This window comes from Canis lupus, chromosome 17 (genome assembly GCF_011100685.1).
Source record: "Canis lupus familiaris isolate Mischka breed German Shepherd chromosome 17, alternate assembly UU_Cfam_GSD_1.0, whole genome shotgun sequence".
NCBI lineage: Eukaryota > Metazoa > Chordata > Mammalia > Carnivora > Canidae > Canis > Canis lupus.
The window spans coordinates 24,803,420-24,817,811 of NC_049238.1; the positions used below are offsets into that span (position 1 = coordinate 24,803,420).

At 45.6% G+C, this 14,392-nt stretch overlaps 1 protein-coding gene across 3 annotated transcripts in view; it reads right to left on the reverse strand.

The window, feature by feature from the left end:
- Positions 1–226: 226 nt before the first annotated feature.
- Positions 227–14,392, reverse strand: part of CAPN14 (calpain 14) — a 39,842-nt gene continuing 25,676 nt past the window's right edge. For all 3 annotated transcript variants that reach the window (XM_038560589.1, XM_038560591.1, XM_038560590.1), the window contains 11 exons: positions 14,143–14,151; positions 12,560–12,765; positions 11,576–11,612; positions 11,058–11,114; positions 9,677–9,734; positions 6,985–7,049; positions 5,814–5,882; positions 5,098–5,176; positions 4,365–4,481; positions 3,955–4,010; positions 227–1,615 (listed from right to left, as the gene is read on the reverse strand). In XM_038560589.1, coding sequence (XP_038416517.1) covers positions 1,589–1,615; positions 3,955–4,010; positions 4,365–4,481; positions 5,098–5,176; positions 5,814–5,882; positions 6,985–7,049; positions 9,677–9,734; positions 11,058–11,114; positions 11,576–11,612; positions 12,560–12,765; positions 14,143–14,151 — 780 coding nt within the window. In that variant the 3' untranslated portion in view covers positions 227–1,588. The remainder of the gene's footprint in view (positions 1,616–3,954; positions 4,011–4,364; positions 4,482–5,097; positions 5,177–5,813; positions 5,883–6,984; positions 7,050–9,676; positions 9,735–11,057; positions 11,115–11,575; positions 11,613–12,559; positions 12,766–14,142; positions 14,152–14,392) is intronic.

Genomic DNA, 14,392 nt, shown 5'->3' on the forward strand with positions numbered 1-14,392 from the left:
CTACTACAGTGATAGACTCATATGAATCAGGGTAACACATGGGTGACATAGAAGGGCAGTTCAGATCATTGAGAAGCTAGAAGGGAGGCTCTATCAGACTTGATTAACTTCAATATAAATGGCATCTGCACCAAGCAAACCATTGCACTGCAGTCCAAGTGTCAGGAATGGGATGAGGGTATCACCTTCCCACCCCCCAAAAATCTTCCAAATTGCCTTCATGGGACCGAAGCAATAGCTATTTAATTCAAACAAATATGTACAATCGCAGAATCTAAAGACAATGATACTGACAAATAAATAGACATAAAGATCTTGGCTATAACATATAATCATCATTTTAAAATCCGCAATACTTCATATACCTGGAACTTTATGGAAAACCATTTTACATTTTGTCATTTGGAATCAATAAAGTTTTTTCTAAGTAAAATACTTTTCTACTTCCTTATGCCATGCTTAGAAAGCTTTTGCTCCTTCTACAGTGCCCATTTATTGGACTATCAGGTTTCCTTTTGTTCTGTCCATGGACATCTTTTTATCCTATCATTCAGATTCCTCCTTTAGTCTTTTATTCGCTTGGAAACCAGGCAGTCATGTCTGAACATGTCTAGAACAGCTTGGAAATCAAGAATAAACAGAATTTTAACAAATGGCTCTGAGTTGTGAACCTATGAGTAGAATGTAGGGTTTGGGGAAGTGGCCTTTATTCTGGTTTTCCTCCAGATTCTTGGTTGGGGAGTGATGCTGTGAAAGCAAGGCAGCATGGTAGTTCAAAAAAATCAGAGATACCAACCACCACTGATATAGCATGGATTTGTTGCTCTTTAAAGTAGGCACACAGAGGCTTTGGTGACTGATTTTAAATGTATCTGATAGTCCATAGGTCAAGTAAACAGATGGGTCCCTGTTACATGCAGGAGCTCTTGGAGAATTCAGGTGTTAAATTCATTGGTTCCTGCCCCAATTTCGACCATCTGGAGATATTGTAGCAGAAAACCATCCAGTGATCTCAAATGCCAGAGTCAGCTCAACCCACCTAGACTCTGCCTATCCTCTCATTTTCTGTGTTTTGAAAGTTCAGTGTAGCTCCACTCCACCTCCACACAGTTGAAATTTAGCCTATGCCTACACCAATTTCTAGATGCTGGTTCAGTTGTTTAAGGACATATTAGTCCCTCTTCAGATCTTGAAACCTAGACTGTTACCCTAAATGGGATAACATTTGGCTAAGGTCATTTAAATTGGACAGCCATGGAAGCGATATTGTTGAAGGTTATGGCACCAACTCCAGAGTCAGATTGCTTAGGCCACATCAGGTAACATATCTGCTTGTGGAAAGGTTGCAGCCTGAGAATGACAGTTGGTCTTCACAAGTCCAAGACAATCTTTGCTAACTCCTTTCCCTATTTGCACACTCCCTATCCAAAGGGATATCTTCAGAAAAGTAATCTTCCCAGTGGAGAAGATGATGACCGGAGATGTGGTCCTGAAGAACAGTAACTGGGTTGAGTGTGGATTGGTCTCAGCCAAAAGCTACCTTTGAGGCATATGCAGAGTCTTCACTGAAAGCAGACAGGGCTCCTTCTCAGGAGTACAGAGTCATCATCAGCCACTGGACATAATGGGGAAACAAATTATGGTCAGTTCAGGCCCACTTCTGACATTCAGCTAAGGGTGCTTTATTTTTCAGTCACCAGACCTGGGAGCCTGACATAGGACTTGGGACCTCCTCCCCCTCATTCTTGGGAAGCCATGGAGACAGAACAGTAATGGATGGTTTAGCCAGAGGGACCACACCATCTGGTAGTAAGTATAAATCAACCTGAAATATAATCAACATTGACTCCTAATGGTGCCGGTGAATGATGATACCCAAGATACAGGCTGATTCTGTATTCAATTCTCAGTGCAATTTTCTGCCATGAATTCAATTTGGCATGCTCATGACAGTGGTGTGCAGGTGTGTGGACCAACTGGGTAGCAGAAATCCATTAGAGCATATTCTACATGTTTACATTTATGGGCCTATTTGTCTGACAGCTTTATGTGGGTGTGATGAACAATCCCCCCCAACTCACATAGAGGAGACCTCTAGAGAAAACACTCCCCAGGCCAATTATATCATAATGCTGCTGATGGTGATGATGGTGATGAAGGTGACAATGGTGGAGTTACCAATGGTGTCAGAGAAAACCAGCATGAAATTCCAACAAGTTGGCTGTCACTCCCTATAGACCTCCTTGGATGGTCCTGAGGATCTCCTTCTCGTGGAGCCTGATCATCAGATGATCATCTGATCATCCTGAGATGATCAGAACTGAAGAGGATCTTAATGACCACCTAGCTCCCAGCTCACTCACATGTGGGGACACTGAGGCCCAGACATATTGAAGTTGATTTGCCTAGGGTCCTACAGCTAGTTACAAGCAGTGCTGTGGCTTCAACCTGGGTCTCAGTCCAGTTCTCGTCCCATGATGGCACATTGCACCGCTGGAGCCTGCTCAGGCTGTGGGCTGCCTTGTTTCAGTTGCACGTTTATGTTGTCCTGCTCTCCCAGCTCTGAGCCTGCAGTAGATCAGGACAGAAGCTTGGGGATTTGAAATGGAGGTGAAACCAGAAGATTCTAACCATTGCCCCTCCAGCTGATTCCCACCTTTACATTCAAATATGACTGTGATTGAGGTGAGTCACATACTGAGGGTCCCAGTATCTTGGAAAGACAGTACATAAAATGGACATTTGAGATCAAGGAAGAAACCTTACCTGTTATGAGGCCCTTCTAAAACAGCCCAAAGAGAGGATGTGTTTTTACAAAGAAATAGCAGATGATTTAACTCCAAACTCTAATGTCTTTGAAGTAAACACTACCTAGTGCCATATCTGACACATAGTAGGTGCTTAGTAAACCCATGTGGTTTGTATGATCAGGGAAGACCATCAGTGTCAGGCACGGATTTGTCTTGTCAGCACATCACCTCATTCACTCAACAAACATTTGTCAGGCTCCTACTACATGCAAAGCACCGTACGAAGTTTAAGAGGCTACCCAGACAAGCTCAGAATCCCGGCCCATAAGGGAAAGGCTAAGCCAGCTCCTGAGATAGATCTGATCCTGATCTTTTCAGACTCCATGTAAGCCAGTTTTTTCATCCTTTCTACTCTAGCCAGGACCACACATACTGTTCCCTCTAGCCTGAGCCTTTCCTATTCTCCACTCTGCCTCCCTGGCTCCCTTTGATCCTCAAGCTTTCAACTTTGATGTCACCTCCTCCAGAAAGGCCTCTGTGAAATGCTCCACTATTCCCATCTGTGCTGGAGTTCATTGCTGGCCTGGGTTCTTCACCCTCTCTGTGACCATGCCCTCTGCAAGTGACTTTGATGTGCCTCTCATGACAGAAGACAAGGTTATTTCCCCAAGTGTTGGAAGTGGGCTCAGCCATGTGACTTGCTTTAGACAACAGAATGAGTTCTAGGACACAATGTGCCTGATCTCGGAGACCCTGCATGTATAAGCTCGCTCCCCTGCATGTCTGCCATTGTCCCCAGGCAGCGAGACCAGCCTGACCAGAGCTTCCAATGAAAGTACCCCAGCAAAGCCCCCTGTTCACCCACCAATCACAAGCCAGCCAGCTGAGGCCCTCTGACTCCCAGACATGTAACTGGGGAACTCAGTGAGTGATGAAGTTGGATGGACTTGTCCCATGGCATTATGCTGCTCATAGTCATTGGGTCCACTGAGTCAGTGTCTAGGCCCCTTGCACATGTGGCCAGCACAGAGTGCGTGCTCAGTAAAGAGTGGATGAATGAATAGATGGGTGCAATGAATGCAGGACTACATCCCCAACTCAGTCGAATGAAAACCCCAGAACCCTGCTCCTTCACAAGAGCCTGACCTGCCATGGCCACCTCTGCCTAAGATGATGTGAGTCCACCCCAAGGAGAAAGGCTTACCTCTGGCTTCTGAAGGTATATACCTTTGCCATCTTGGGTTAAGTTCTGGAAGGCATCTGTGAAAACACAGGAGAAAGGAACACAGTTAATGTGGGTGGAGATATTACGAACTGGTTCCTCCCATCTGTCCCCTCACCTGGAAACTCAGTTTCAGCCTATGTGCAGCCACATGTGGCACACCTACAAGGGTAAATGAGCTGCCTCAGACCTTTGCCTTTGGGACAGCTGTGGCATACATGAGTTTGGGGCAATGCAGGTTTTTCAGACACAGAGCCAGGGGACCTCATAGCTCCTGGCCTGGTGTTTCTGCGCTGGCAGCTGTTCTCCCTCCTGCTTGAAGTGGGGATGGGTGGGCAATCCACGAGGAATGCAGAGGAAGTCTTGGCCCTTACTTCTTCCCACCAGCTCACCCTCCATGTTCTCTGCACGCAGCATCAAGTGGACGAAGCTGACAAAGTCTATCTGGAGGTTGGGGCCACCGTAGCGGATCAGCATCAGCTGGCAGACGTCATCACTGAGCATGATTCCTGCATCAAGCACAGACTCGCCATGGGTGCTGGGGACCTCATGCCCCTCCCCTCCATCTGAGGCCCCTTCAATTGTCCCTCCCCTTCCAGGACCTGAATCCTGATAACATGGAGGTTTTCTTTTGTGTGGTTCATTATTAATTGTTTAATTTAACTTTATCCATTAACTTTATCTCCATCTTGACTTCCCATTCCTGCCCCCTTGGGCCACCAGGATGAGGATCTTTTTATCAAGTGGGATTCTGGCCTTCAAGGCAGGAGGTAGTCTGCCCAAGAGTGGTCAAGAACATCCGCTTTGGGGCCTGATAGTCCCAGGTTCAAGCTCCAGACAAGTTACCTAACCTCCCTGAGCTTTGACTTCTTCCTCTGTAAAGTCGGGATTATCACACGGCATGGATGATTAAATGAGAGCATGGATGCCCCAACCCTCATTAATGTTAGCTGTGACCATAGTGATAGGAATAATATATGTTTCCGTTATTTGCAGATCCACATCTTCGGGCCTCTGGACTCCAAAGCACCTTTGAGCATTAAGATTACTTCAGAAGTCGCACACCGCCTCCCCTCCCACCCTGGCGAGCGTGTGCCCTGAGGCACCTGCTCAGCCTGCACCTACCTGCATCCCTCATGGCAGCCTGCAACTGGGTCCTGTTCAGATACCCCGACTGGTTATGGTCGTGCTTGTGGAAAACCTCCTGTGAAGAGCCCACACCAAAGGCTCAATTTCCAAGCACTGCCTGAGAGCCCACCATGCTCCAACATCCATGCTGCAGCAGACCAGTGGCTAGCATGAGACTCCACCAGCAGGGCCTGCTGCCCAGGTCAAGAACAGGCATGGGGGCTGGGATCCCGAGGAATGGAGTAGTTTTTTATCATGTGGATGGACAGTCTGGGTATAGCTAAATGTTCCTGACTTAGGCACATTCTCCAAACCTTGAAGGGCTTCCAACTTTCAGACCCAGGAGACAAGGGGGATAGTAGTGAGTAATAACTGGAAAAATAGGAAGAAGCCAATTGATGCAGGACTTTCAGTGCCATGCGAAGTTTAGACTTTATCTGAAGACCATGGGGAGTCTCAAGAAGCTTTCAGTAAGGAAGCAATGTGATCAGACGTGCATTTTAGAAATTCAGGAAACTATTGCAATGGGCTCTCTGAGTTTAGGAGAGAGAGAGAGAGAGAGAGAGAGTAGGGGGGCCCACTGAAGGAGGGTAGAGCAGACTGGGTGAACACCGGGGTACACAGGGCTGAAAGGGGAGTGGTACCTAATGCAGCTTCACAGAACTACCATCTCTGCTCCTGCCCTAGGAGGTGTGGGTAAGGCTTGTTCTTACCTGACAGAGCATAAGCTGCTTCCACAGGTCCCTGAACTCCTGGATGCTCACGGTACCGGACGCATTAAGCTGATAGAGTGTTAAGGTCAAAGCCACTGGGGAGTTGCATTCCCATACTAGTTGGGTCTAGTACCAAGTCACATGCTTTACTTACGTTACTTCATTTTTACCTCATAGGTGAGGTAGGTATTTACTCCCTCCCCACCCCCTGTAATGGATGATAAAATGGGGCCTGCATGATTCTGTTGAAATTCATCCTGCCGGTAATAAGGTTGGGAATTCCTCCAATGCCTGCACACCTGACCACCACCCCACACTGTCCTCTGCAACATTTCTGCAAAGACTGCTTTTATATTTGCAACCCGCCCCCCCAACTATCCATTCTTTGTGCCTCTCTAGATGCATAATTAAACTGTGATTAAATCATCCACTTAGAAAGGCAGAAGGTTTGCTAGAAACCTCACAAGACTGAGAGCCAGGAAAGCATAGCCTGTAGCATGCCACTGAACTCCCTGAACTCTGATCTCCTGATCTGTAGATGGGAACAGCCACTGCCCCATCACCAAATGGAAACCTCGGAACCCTGAGCCTCCTGTAGCAGCTTCTTGTTACCCAGAGAATTGCCCCCAACCACCACACCACAGCCGCCTCATCCTCACTGTCAGCAAATAAGATTCTTGCTATTCATAGCTAATATTGAAGACTTCTTCGATGACAGCACTAAGCACTTTGCACGCGTTACCCTATTTGTATTCTCACACAGATACTACAGAGTAGCTTCTATTTTTATTTTTTAAAGATTTTATTTATTTATTCACGAGACACACACACACAGAGAGAGAGAGAGAGAGAGAGAGGCAGAGACACAGGCAGAGGGAGAAGCAGGCTCCATGCAGGGAGCCCGACGTGGGACTTGATCCCAGGTCTCCAGGATCACGCCCTGGGCCAAAGGCAGCGCTAAACTGCTGAGCCACCTGGGCTGCCCCAGAGTAGCTTTTAATAGCATCTCCATGCTGCACACGAGGGCCCGAAGGCACAATGAGACTACCCGACTTGCCTGAGATCACACGACTAGGAAGCACTAGGGTTGGGACTCAAACCAGGCAGCCTGGCTCAGACTGAAGCTCTCCACCAGCAGCAGGGGCATCCTGCCACAAACCTGAAAAGATACGTCCAGCAGGGCCAGGATTCCCTGGCAGGCATCCAGGCTGAAGCGAGGTTTGGCACTCCCCAGACCTGCAGGGAGATAGACAGAGTGTGCATGGGGGGCTGGCCCTAGGATGGCACAGCCTTTTTTTGAATAGGAAAAGACCATGCTGTCTAGGCCACCTGTAGGTTCTAAAGACCATCATATATGGAGGGTAGCAGAGAATAAGAACAAGAGGGCAGTGGAGAGAGAGAAGGCTCAGTGGTGGTTCCTATACTCAAGGAACACTGTAAAACCCTGCAGAGTCCCCCCAGTTACAGCCTGCCTCTGCTTCTACGGGGGTCAGATGAGCATGGCCCTGTGTTCCTAGGACATAGGAATGTCACAGAGGCATGGACTACAAATCTGAAAGAGATCTAAGAGATCAATTTGTTCAAGTTCCACCTGAATTGGAGTATCCTATCCTCAGATGTTTGGTGGAAGGTCTCTCAGTTTTGGGTGTTCGCTTTTTCACATGGATGGATAGCTCCAGTCAGGAGCAATTTATGTTAATTGCAAAATTTGCAAAATTCAGTCCCTAGTCCCTAGTCCCTAGTCCTAGCTCTGCCTCCAAAAAGCCTAAACAGGCATATGTCTGCTCTTCGACGTCTCCCCTCCATTCTAAATGTGGCTTCTAAACAGTCTTCGCCTCCTTCTAGGCCCTATGCTTTGCCATGTTCTCTCTAAATGTGGTACCAAGACCAGAATGGACTCCTTCAGATGCAGTTTCATGAAGCTGAGTACGATGGGCTGCGACTTCCCCCAAATTTCCAGCAGTATTTCCCAAATTACATTCCAATGATGACGTTCTGTAGAGAAAGTGTTTTGAGTTCAAACATACTTGAAATATTGTATATTTATAGAACCTTTTCTCCATTTACCATGCATCTTAGCATATAGTAGGTACTGAGGAGCCAACAATGAAATTTTGTTTTTGTTTAATGCAGAATTTCCCGAGTGCAATTGACCACAGAATCTAACCCCTTTTATTTCATGGAACACTTCCTAATACTACGTCTGATACTTCTCGGAAAGTAGTTTCAAAAATACAAATCTAAATGTTTCCATTAAATATAGCCTGAATTTAGATTAGCTTATTTAGCAGCAACTTGAAACTGTGAGCTTGTGTTAAGCTCCAGGTCAACTAAATTAACCAGATATCTTTCACATAAACTGCCACAAAAATGAGATCTCTTCTGCAAGGAACTTACACAATCAGTTTTAAAAAACAATGAAATGGCAGTTTTTAATTATCACTCTGACTTTATTTCATATTTTTGGTTTGGGCACAGCTTATTGTGAGCTTTCTGAATTTCAATTCTGCTATCTAGTTTATTAATGATTCCTTCCAGCTTTGTGCCATCTGCAGATCTGATAAGTCTACCTCCCATATCTTCTTCTGAGTCATTGATAAAAGCTGAGAAAGTAAAGGGGACCAAGGGGAGAGACCAGGGCCTCTCATCATACTGATAGACTCTCATCCATGACATAGAATTATCCCTCTGGTTTTATATTTATATAACTCTTGGGAATGGTAATCAGACTTGTGAATACATCTCATATTGCTACTTTCCAACCCATATGCCATCATTTACCATCAGATACTTTACCAAGTATTTTGCCCAAAACCACAGTAGTTCTCTGATCTGGCAATCCAAAAATTCTCTCATTGGACCAAATGAAAGCGATTTGTCCACACATTCTTTGGAATGCCATTTTGCATACTTGTGATCAAAACCGTTTACAAACTGTAAATGTGCTCGAGCTATCCCTTCTAGATGATTTCCCTCAAATTCATTTTCTAGGGTGTGGAGGGAATTCTTAGATTCCATAATTTCTAGAATCTCTCCTTTTGGCTCTCTTATTATACCCGAACTTGACTTTGAGGAACCATCTGGAAATTATTTCAAGCCCTGAGTTATACAATACCCTGGACTATAATTTGTTTGTGTTTGAAGTGTTGGCTTCACACAAAGGAGAAGCAATCACACATCTTAGGTGTCAAAGACCTTCTAATCGCTTGGTTTGCTTTCTTCATTTTGAAATTCATTCTCCTCCTTGGAGAAATCATGTTCTTCCCACTTGAGATATACATATAAAATTTTTTCCACAGACTTTGAGCTCTTCTAATAATTTATCTCAGGCTTAATATGAAGGTATCCACATTAGCCATTTGTAGCCTTCTCAGGGGATGTGCTCCCCTCTTTCAAATTTGTGTAGGTTGGTCAATTTAGATACAAGTTCATTAGAAAGCTCCTAGTGGGCTAGTCAATACATATATCGTATATAAATACATTTATATGCCAGGCTGGGTACAATTCTTCCACATGAAATTTATATGCCAAGAAAGAAGTACTTGGATATTCTTCTCAAACTAGCAAAATATTAGAAATCCTTATTTTCATAGTCCTATATCTCTACACACCCAAACTAAGCAAAGCAAAGGAAATAAAACCCAAAAAACAAACACCAAAACAAAACAAAACAAAACACAACACCTATTTCCCAAGCTGTATAAATTTCTCTACTACTTCCTCAGACCACATGATCCACCCTGGTGCAATACACAGCCCCTTAGGGGACCCTCGTGCAACAATTCACAAGGGAAAGAGAGCAGACCCAGAGTTCAAATAAGCTATGTCCCCAGAGCCCTATAAGATAACTCTAAAATACTCACTTGACCAGGTCATGTGGTTCAGGATCTTCTGCAGCTGCATTGCATTTATTTCCGGATACTGACGTGGGAGCAGAGTGGCAGGAGAAAATTATCATTACCAAAAGCTCATTAGGTGCAGAGGGGCTGCGGGAGAAGAGGGCTAGGGAGTCATTCCTATACCTGCTCAGCACGCTACTTCTGCTACTTCTGGGCAGAGCAAGTAACCCTGGGTGTCAAGTCCAGAGAACCCCAGTGGGGCAAGACTCATAGGAAGCAGTCTAATAATGATGTTTTTCAAATTGCGTTTTATCAAGATGCTTTAGGAGCTCAGCAAACAATTTGGTTTGAATTTTATTCTTAATATGCTATCTTCAGCCAAGCCTCCAAATTTTAATTTTAGAGTTTATCAGAAGAAACCCTTTATATTAACATTTAACTTTTAAAAAACATAAATGAAATGTCAGTATCATCAGTGTGAGCTTATAAAACAGTTACACGTTCATAATACATCATTTTAATCTGTTTTATATGTATTAGAGTGATTCTCAGTGAGATTCCATTTGATGAAAGGACTATAGCAGAAAATGTTTGGAAACCCCTGGTATGGAAAAAAAACTTTTTATGAACGGCGTGTGTAAGACTCTGACTATCCTCTCTGGCTACAGTAGGCAAAATGCCAAGAGCAAATATGAGAGAAGATCGGGGGCGGGGGGGAAGGGTAGGCATGTTGTGAATTAAATCTAGTGTTACTAACACAAGGAGCTCATGCTCTTCCAGTTTTGATGACATCACTAAGCTGTTAGACCCCAGATTTCTAGCGTACTTCTTGTCCTATTCCTCAGTGGATTTAGCATCCTGCAGATTAGGGACAGAGTGGCTTCCAGAGTCCTGCACTCATGCCACTGGCCTCCTGATCTGGGTCAGCGCAAGGTAAGACCTCAAGGGGACAGGTGTGCAGCCCTAGACCCTCCTCCTCCCTAATGCCCTCTTACCAGCCCTATCTCTTCTCTAGGAGACCACCCAAGGGGTCTTTCTCCTTGGACTCCCCGAGATCCCTAGGGCTCGTCATTACCACGCTCTTGCAACTGCCAACACTGCTTCCTAACTCTACAGTACATTTTCTCAGGGATTAAAGATCAAAGCTGCTTCTCCTACAACTAATCAATGTCACTTCCAAGATCAGATACTCATTTTGCAGGAGTTTTCCGGAGAAGATCCACTTCTACTTACTTGTCTAAAAACTTGAGGACTTGAATAGAAAGTGGCAGTTTGGGGAACAGTAGTCTCACGTCACACTTTGTACCCAGGAGCAGGCAGAGACAAACACATCCCCCGTGGGATTCTATGCTCCACTCTGGCCCCTGCTTTGCCCCCTGCTCACCACCACATCTGGCCAACTTACCTTCTCAAAGAGTTTTGTGAAGAATTCATCCTGCCCTGCATTTTGGTCCACTATTTCCTAGAGGAACAGACACATGGCAAGACTTTGTCATTCACCTGGATAACTGGACGCTCATGCACACAGGCCCCAGAAATCCATAAGTTGGACCTTGAGCATGCTCTTAAGTTTTCTACCACGGCATTCACACATCCTTTGCTTCTCCAGTTCTCACTGCTTTTGGGGAAGTAGCAAAAACAGTGAAACAGGTAAAAGAAACACCTGTTTCTTTTAAGGTAGAAAGGAACAGAAGCGAGTCAATGTATAACTCATGTACCTAGAGTCTGGACCCTCCATGCCCTGGTGCAAAAGGAGCAGAACCCAGGCTCTTAGGGCACATAGATAACGTAGTATGGGTGCCATAGAGTGGGGTCCTCAGGATCTGTGGACTTCTTCCCCCAACATGTGAATGTGAGGGGAGAAGCCCACCACCCAGGCTTTGGAAACAGTCCCAGCACATGCACTCCCACCTGCCTACGTACCTTAGAGAAGACAGCACTGGTGTGGCAGCCAATTTCACTGAGGGAAAACAAAAGGCAGGATTACTTCTTGGGAGCATTTTGGCCAAAATTCTCCCTTCCTGGGGAACGAGTTCCCTAGCTGATGTGCCATGTGGGCTTGCCCAGCTCTCACACCCTCCCCCCTACTTCTCCTTGGAGTTGACAATCCAGCCACATGGCCCAGCACAAGTGGATCCCCCACATGTCCCGGTGCTGTTGCCCATCTTGATGCCTTTGCTCACACTGAGCCCTGTGCCGGGCCCACCGTTTACCATCCCCACCCACACCGAACTACTCCTACTCATATATATGACTCAGCACTGACAGGCAGTGAGGCTTGAGGTCGAGTCAAACCACCTGGAGCTAAACCATGAAATAAAAAAGAAAGAGAACTGGATTCTAAGCGTCGAAGGGCTGTTGTGTCAAAACAATTATAGGCAGAAGAAGCTGGGCTGGGACATGTGTCTCTTGATTCCGTTGCACACACTTATGGCATCTGAGCCTGCTCATTGATGACAGCCTCCCCTCATGTGAACAACCCCTATGCATCTTCTAGAAGTGAACACCTCCTCAAAGCCACCCCTGTTCCCCCCAGGACCATGAGAGGTTGGCTCAGATGCTCCTCCTTGTTCTGCTAACCCTCTGTGTAGATAAATGCTTGCACTGGACACAGTGTAGCATAAACCACTGCTCATACATCCCTGTCCTTTCTAAGCCTCAAGCTTCTGGAGGGTAGGGGCCAGGCTTGTTCTAGCTTTTTCTCTTGATTGCCTAGCAGGTTGTTTATTTCTTAGTAGAGTGTGGAGGGAAAGGGGAAGGATGCTCTCCATGCAGGAGCTCCCCGCTCTCCTTACCCCTCTCCTGTGTTGGCCACAGAGACCCCATCCTCTGCCATTTCCACCTCCTCCTCCGTACCTCCCCTGGCCCGAGTGGACCCCAATCTCCAGGGGAATCCCGTGCCCTTACTGAAAGATGTGCTTCCTGGAGAAGACTCTCAGGACAAACTCTGACTCCTGGCCAGCCTCGGAGGTGCAGGGCACAATGAGGTACGTCCCTGGCTCCAGATGCAGCTCCCGACTCACTTCTTTCTCTGTGAGAAATGCTTCAGGCCAACTTACGGGGGCATTCTTCCAGAAGAACTCAGGAGGCAGTCTCTTCTGGTCACCATAGTACTGTGGGTGGAGGACGGAAGAGCCCTAGTTAAAATAGCTACATACAGATAAATTGGGCATCCTACATCATCTCAGTGAAGGGAAAGGGAATTGGACAAAAATCTCAGAAGATCTGAATCAGGCTCTGGCTCTGACATTGCCTGGGCATGTATTTTTTGTTTTATCTCATATTCTCTCTCTCTCTCTCTCTTTCATTTTCTTTGTCTCTCTTCTTTCTCCCTCCTTTATTCCCCTCTCTTTCCTTCTTGCTGCCTCTCCTCTTTGCTCTCCCTCAAGGATTGTGGAGGGAGAGGAGGACCATGTACTGGATCTTCACTCCAGTTTATGTACAGATAACAAAGACATTACTCATTCACATAAAAATATTTATATCATAGGCTCCACTCAAGACTAAGGAAACGACATGTATCTTCTGACGACGCATGCTTTCTTTTATCAGACAGTGAGAACTAGAGAACCATCTTGTTGCCATCTTTGCCCTGGCTACTAGGAATCTCAGAACTAAATTTTATAATTAGCCATATTAGCTGTCCTACGTTTAGTGTTCCTGGTAGACTCAACTGCTTACCTTATCCAAATGTGACTTTTTTCTTGCCTTTTATATTTTTAACTGGCTTATAGCTTTGTTCTGTTTACAATTTTACTGTGGGCTGACCCAAATTCTATTTAGAAACATGCATGATATAAATAACTTAAAAAATTTATAGGCTACTTTAGGAGCCCTCACTGTTTCTACAGGAGGAAAAAAAAAACAAAACTGACCCAAGATACCCAATGCAGAAATGGTTTATTTTACAAAAACCCTTTTACTCCATTCAGTCTAATCTGAGAAAATGAAGTTTTCCACTCTTGTTTATGATGGGAAACAAAGTAATAGCTGCCACCTCGCAGAGGCTGAGTTATCTCTAAGCTTCTCAAGTGCTCCCTCTAGGCTGCCACTGCACATGAGATCCACACTTATTCTTGTCCTCTGCTTGTTTCTGTCCCATATTCCCAGTCTTTGTCCCTTGTCCCCAAGGAGGCGGGCTGCATGGTCTCCTCATATCTCATATGCTACAAATCTGTCTTATTATGGGCTTCACATCTCAGGCAAGATGGTGATTTACTGTTCTTCCTATGCTGTGATGGTCTTCAATATCACCGCTAGGTATTTATGCAGGGATTTAATCAATTCTAGAATGTATTGGTTCTACACCAGGCTCAGAGACCTCCCTGTAGAGGCAGAAGGATTTCTCAAGGTCCTTAGGTAAAAAGAATGGCAGGTGCTCATCACTTCAGCACTGTTGCCAGACGTCCCCACAGCCCCTTACATAAGGCTGCTATGGTCAAGCTGACATCACTCCAAAGCAGGGCCAGCTGCTCAAGTGTGACACTTACTTTGCTCAACTGAAAAACAGAAAAAAAAGAAGCATCATTGGTCAGGGAAGGCAACTCTTCCAGAAACACAAACTAACAGAGGCCCACCCAGGGGCTCCCTTCTCTCCCATAAGACTTGCTGTTCTAGTCAGTGACATTTTCATCCATCATCAGGAATTCTGGAAAAGGGTGAGGGAAGGCAACCTTGACTTTTTGGGAGAGGGAAAGAACACAGGTATTGATTGTACAAACTGTGTGCCAGGCACAAAGA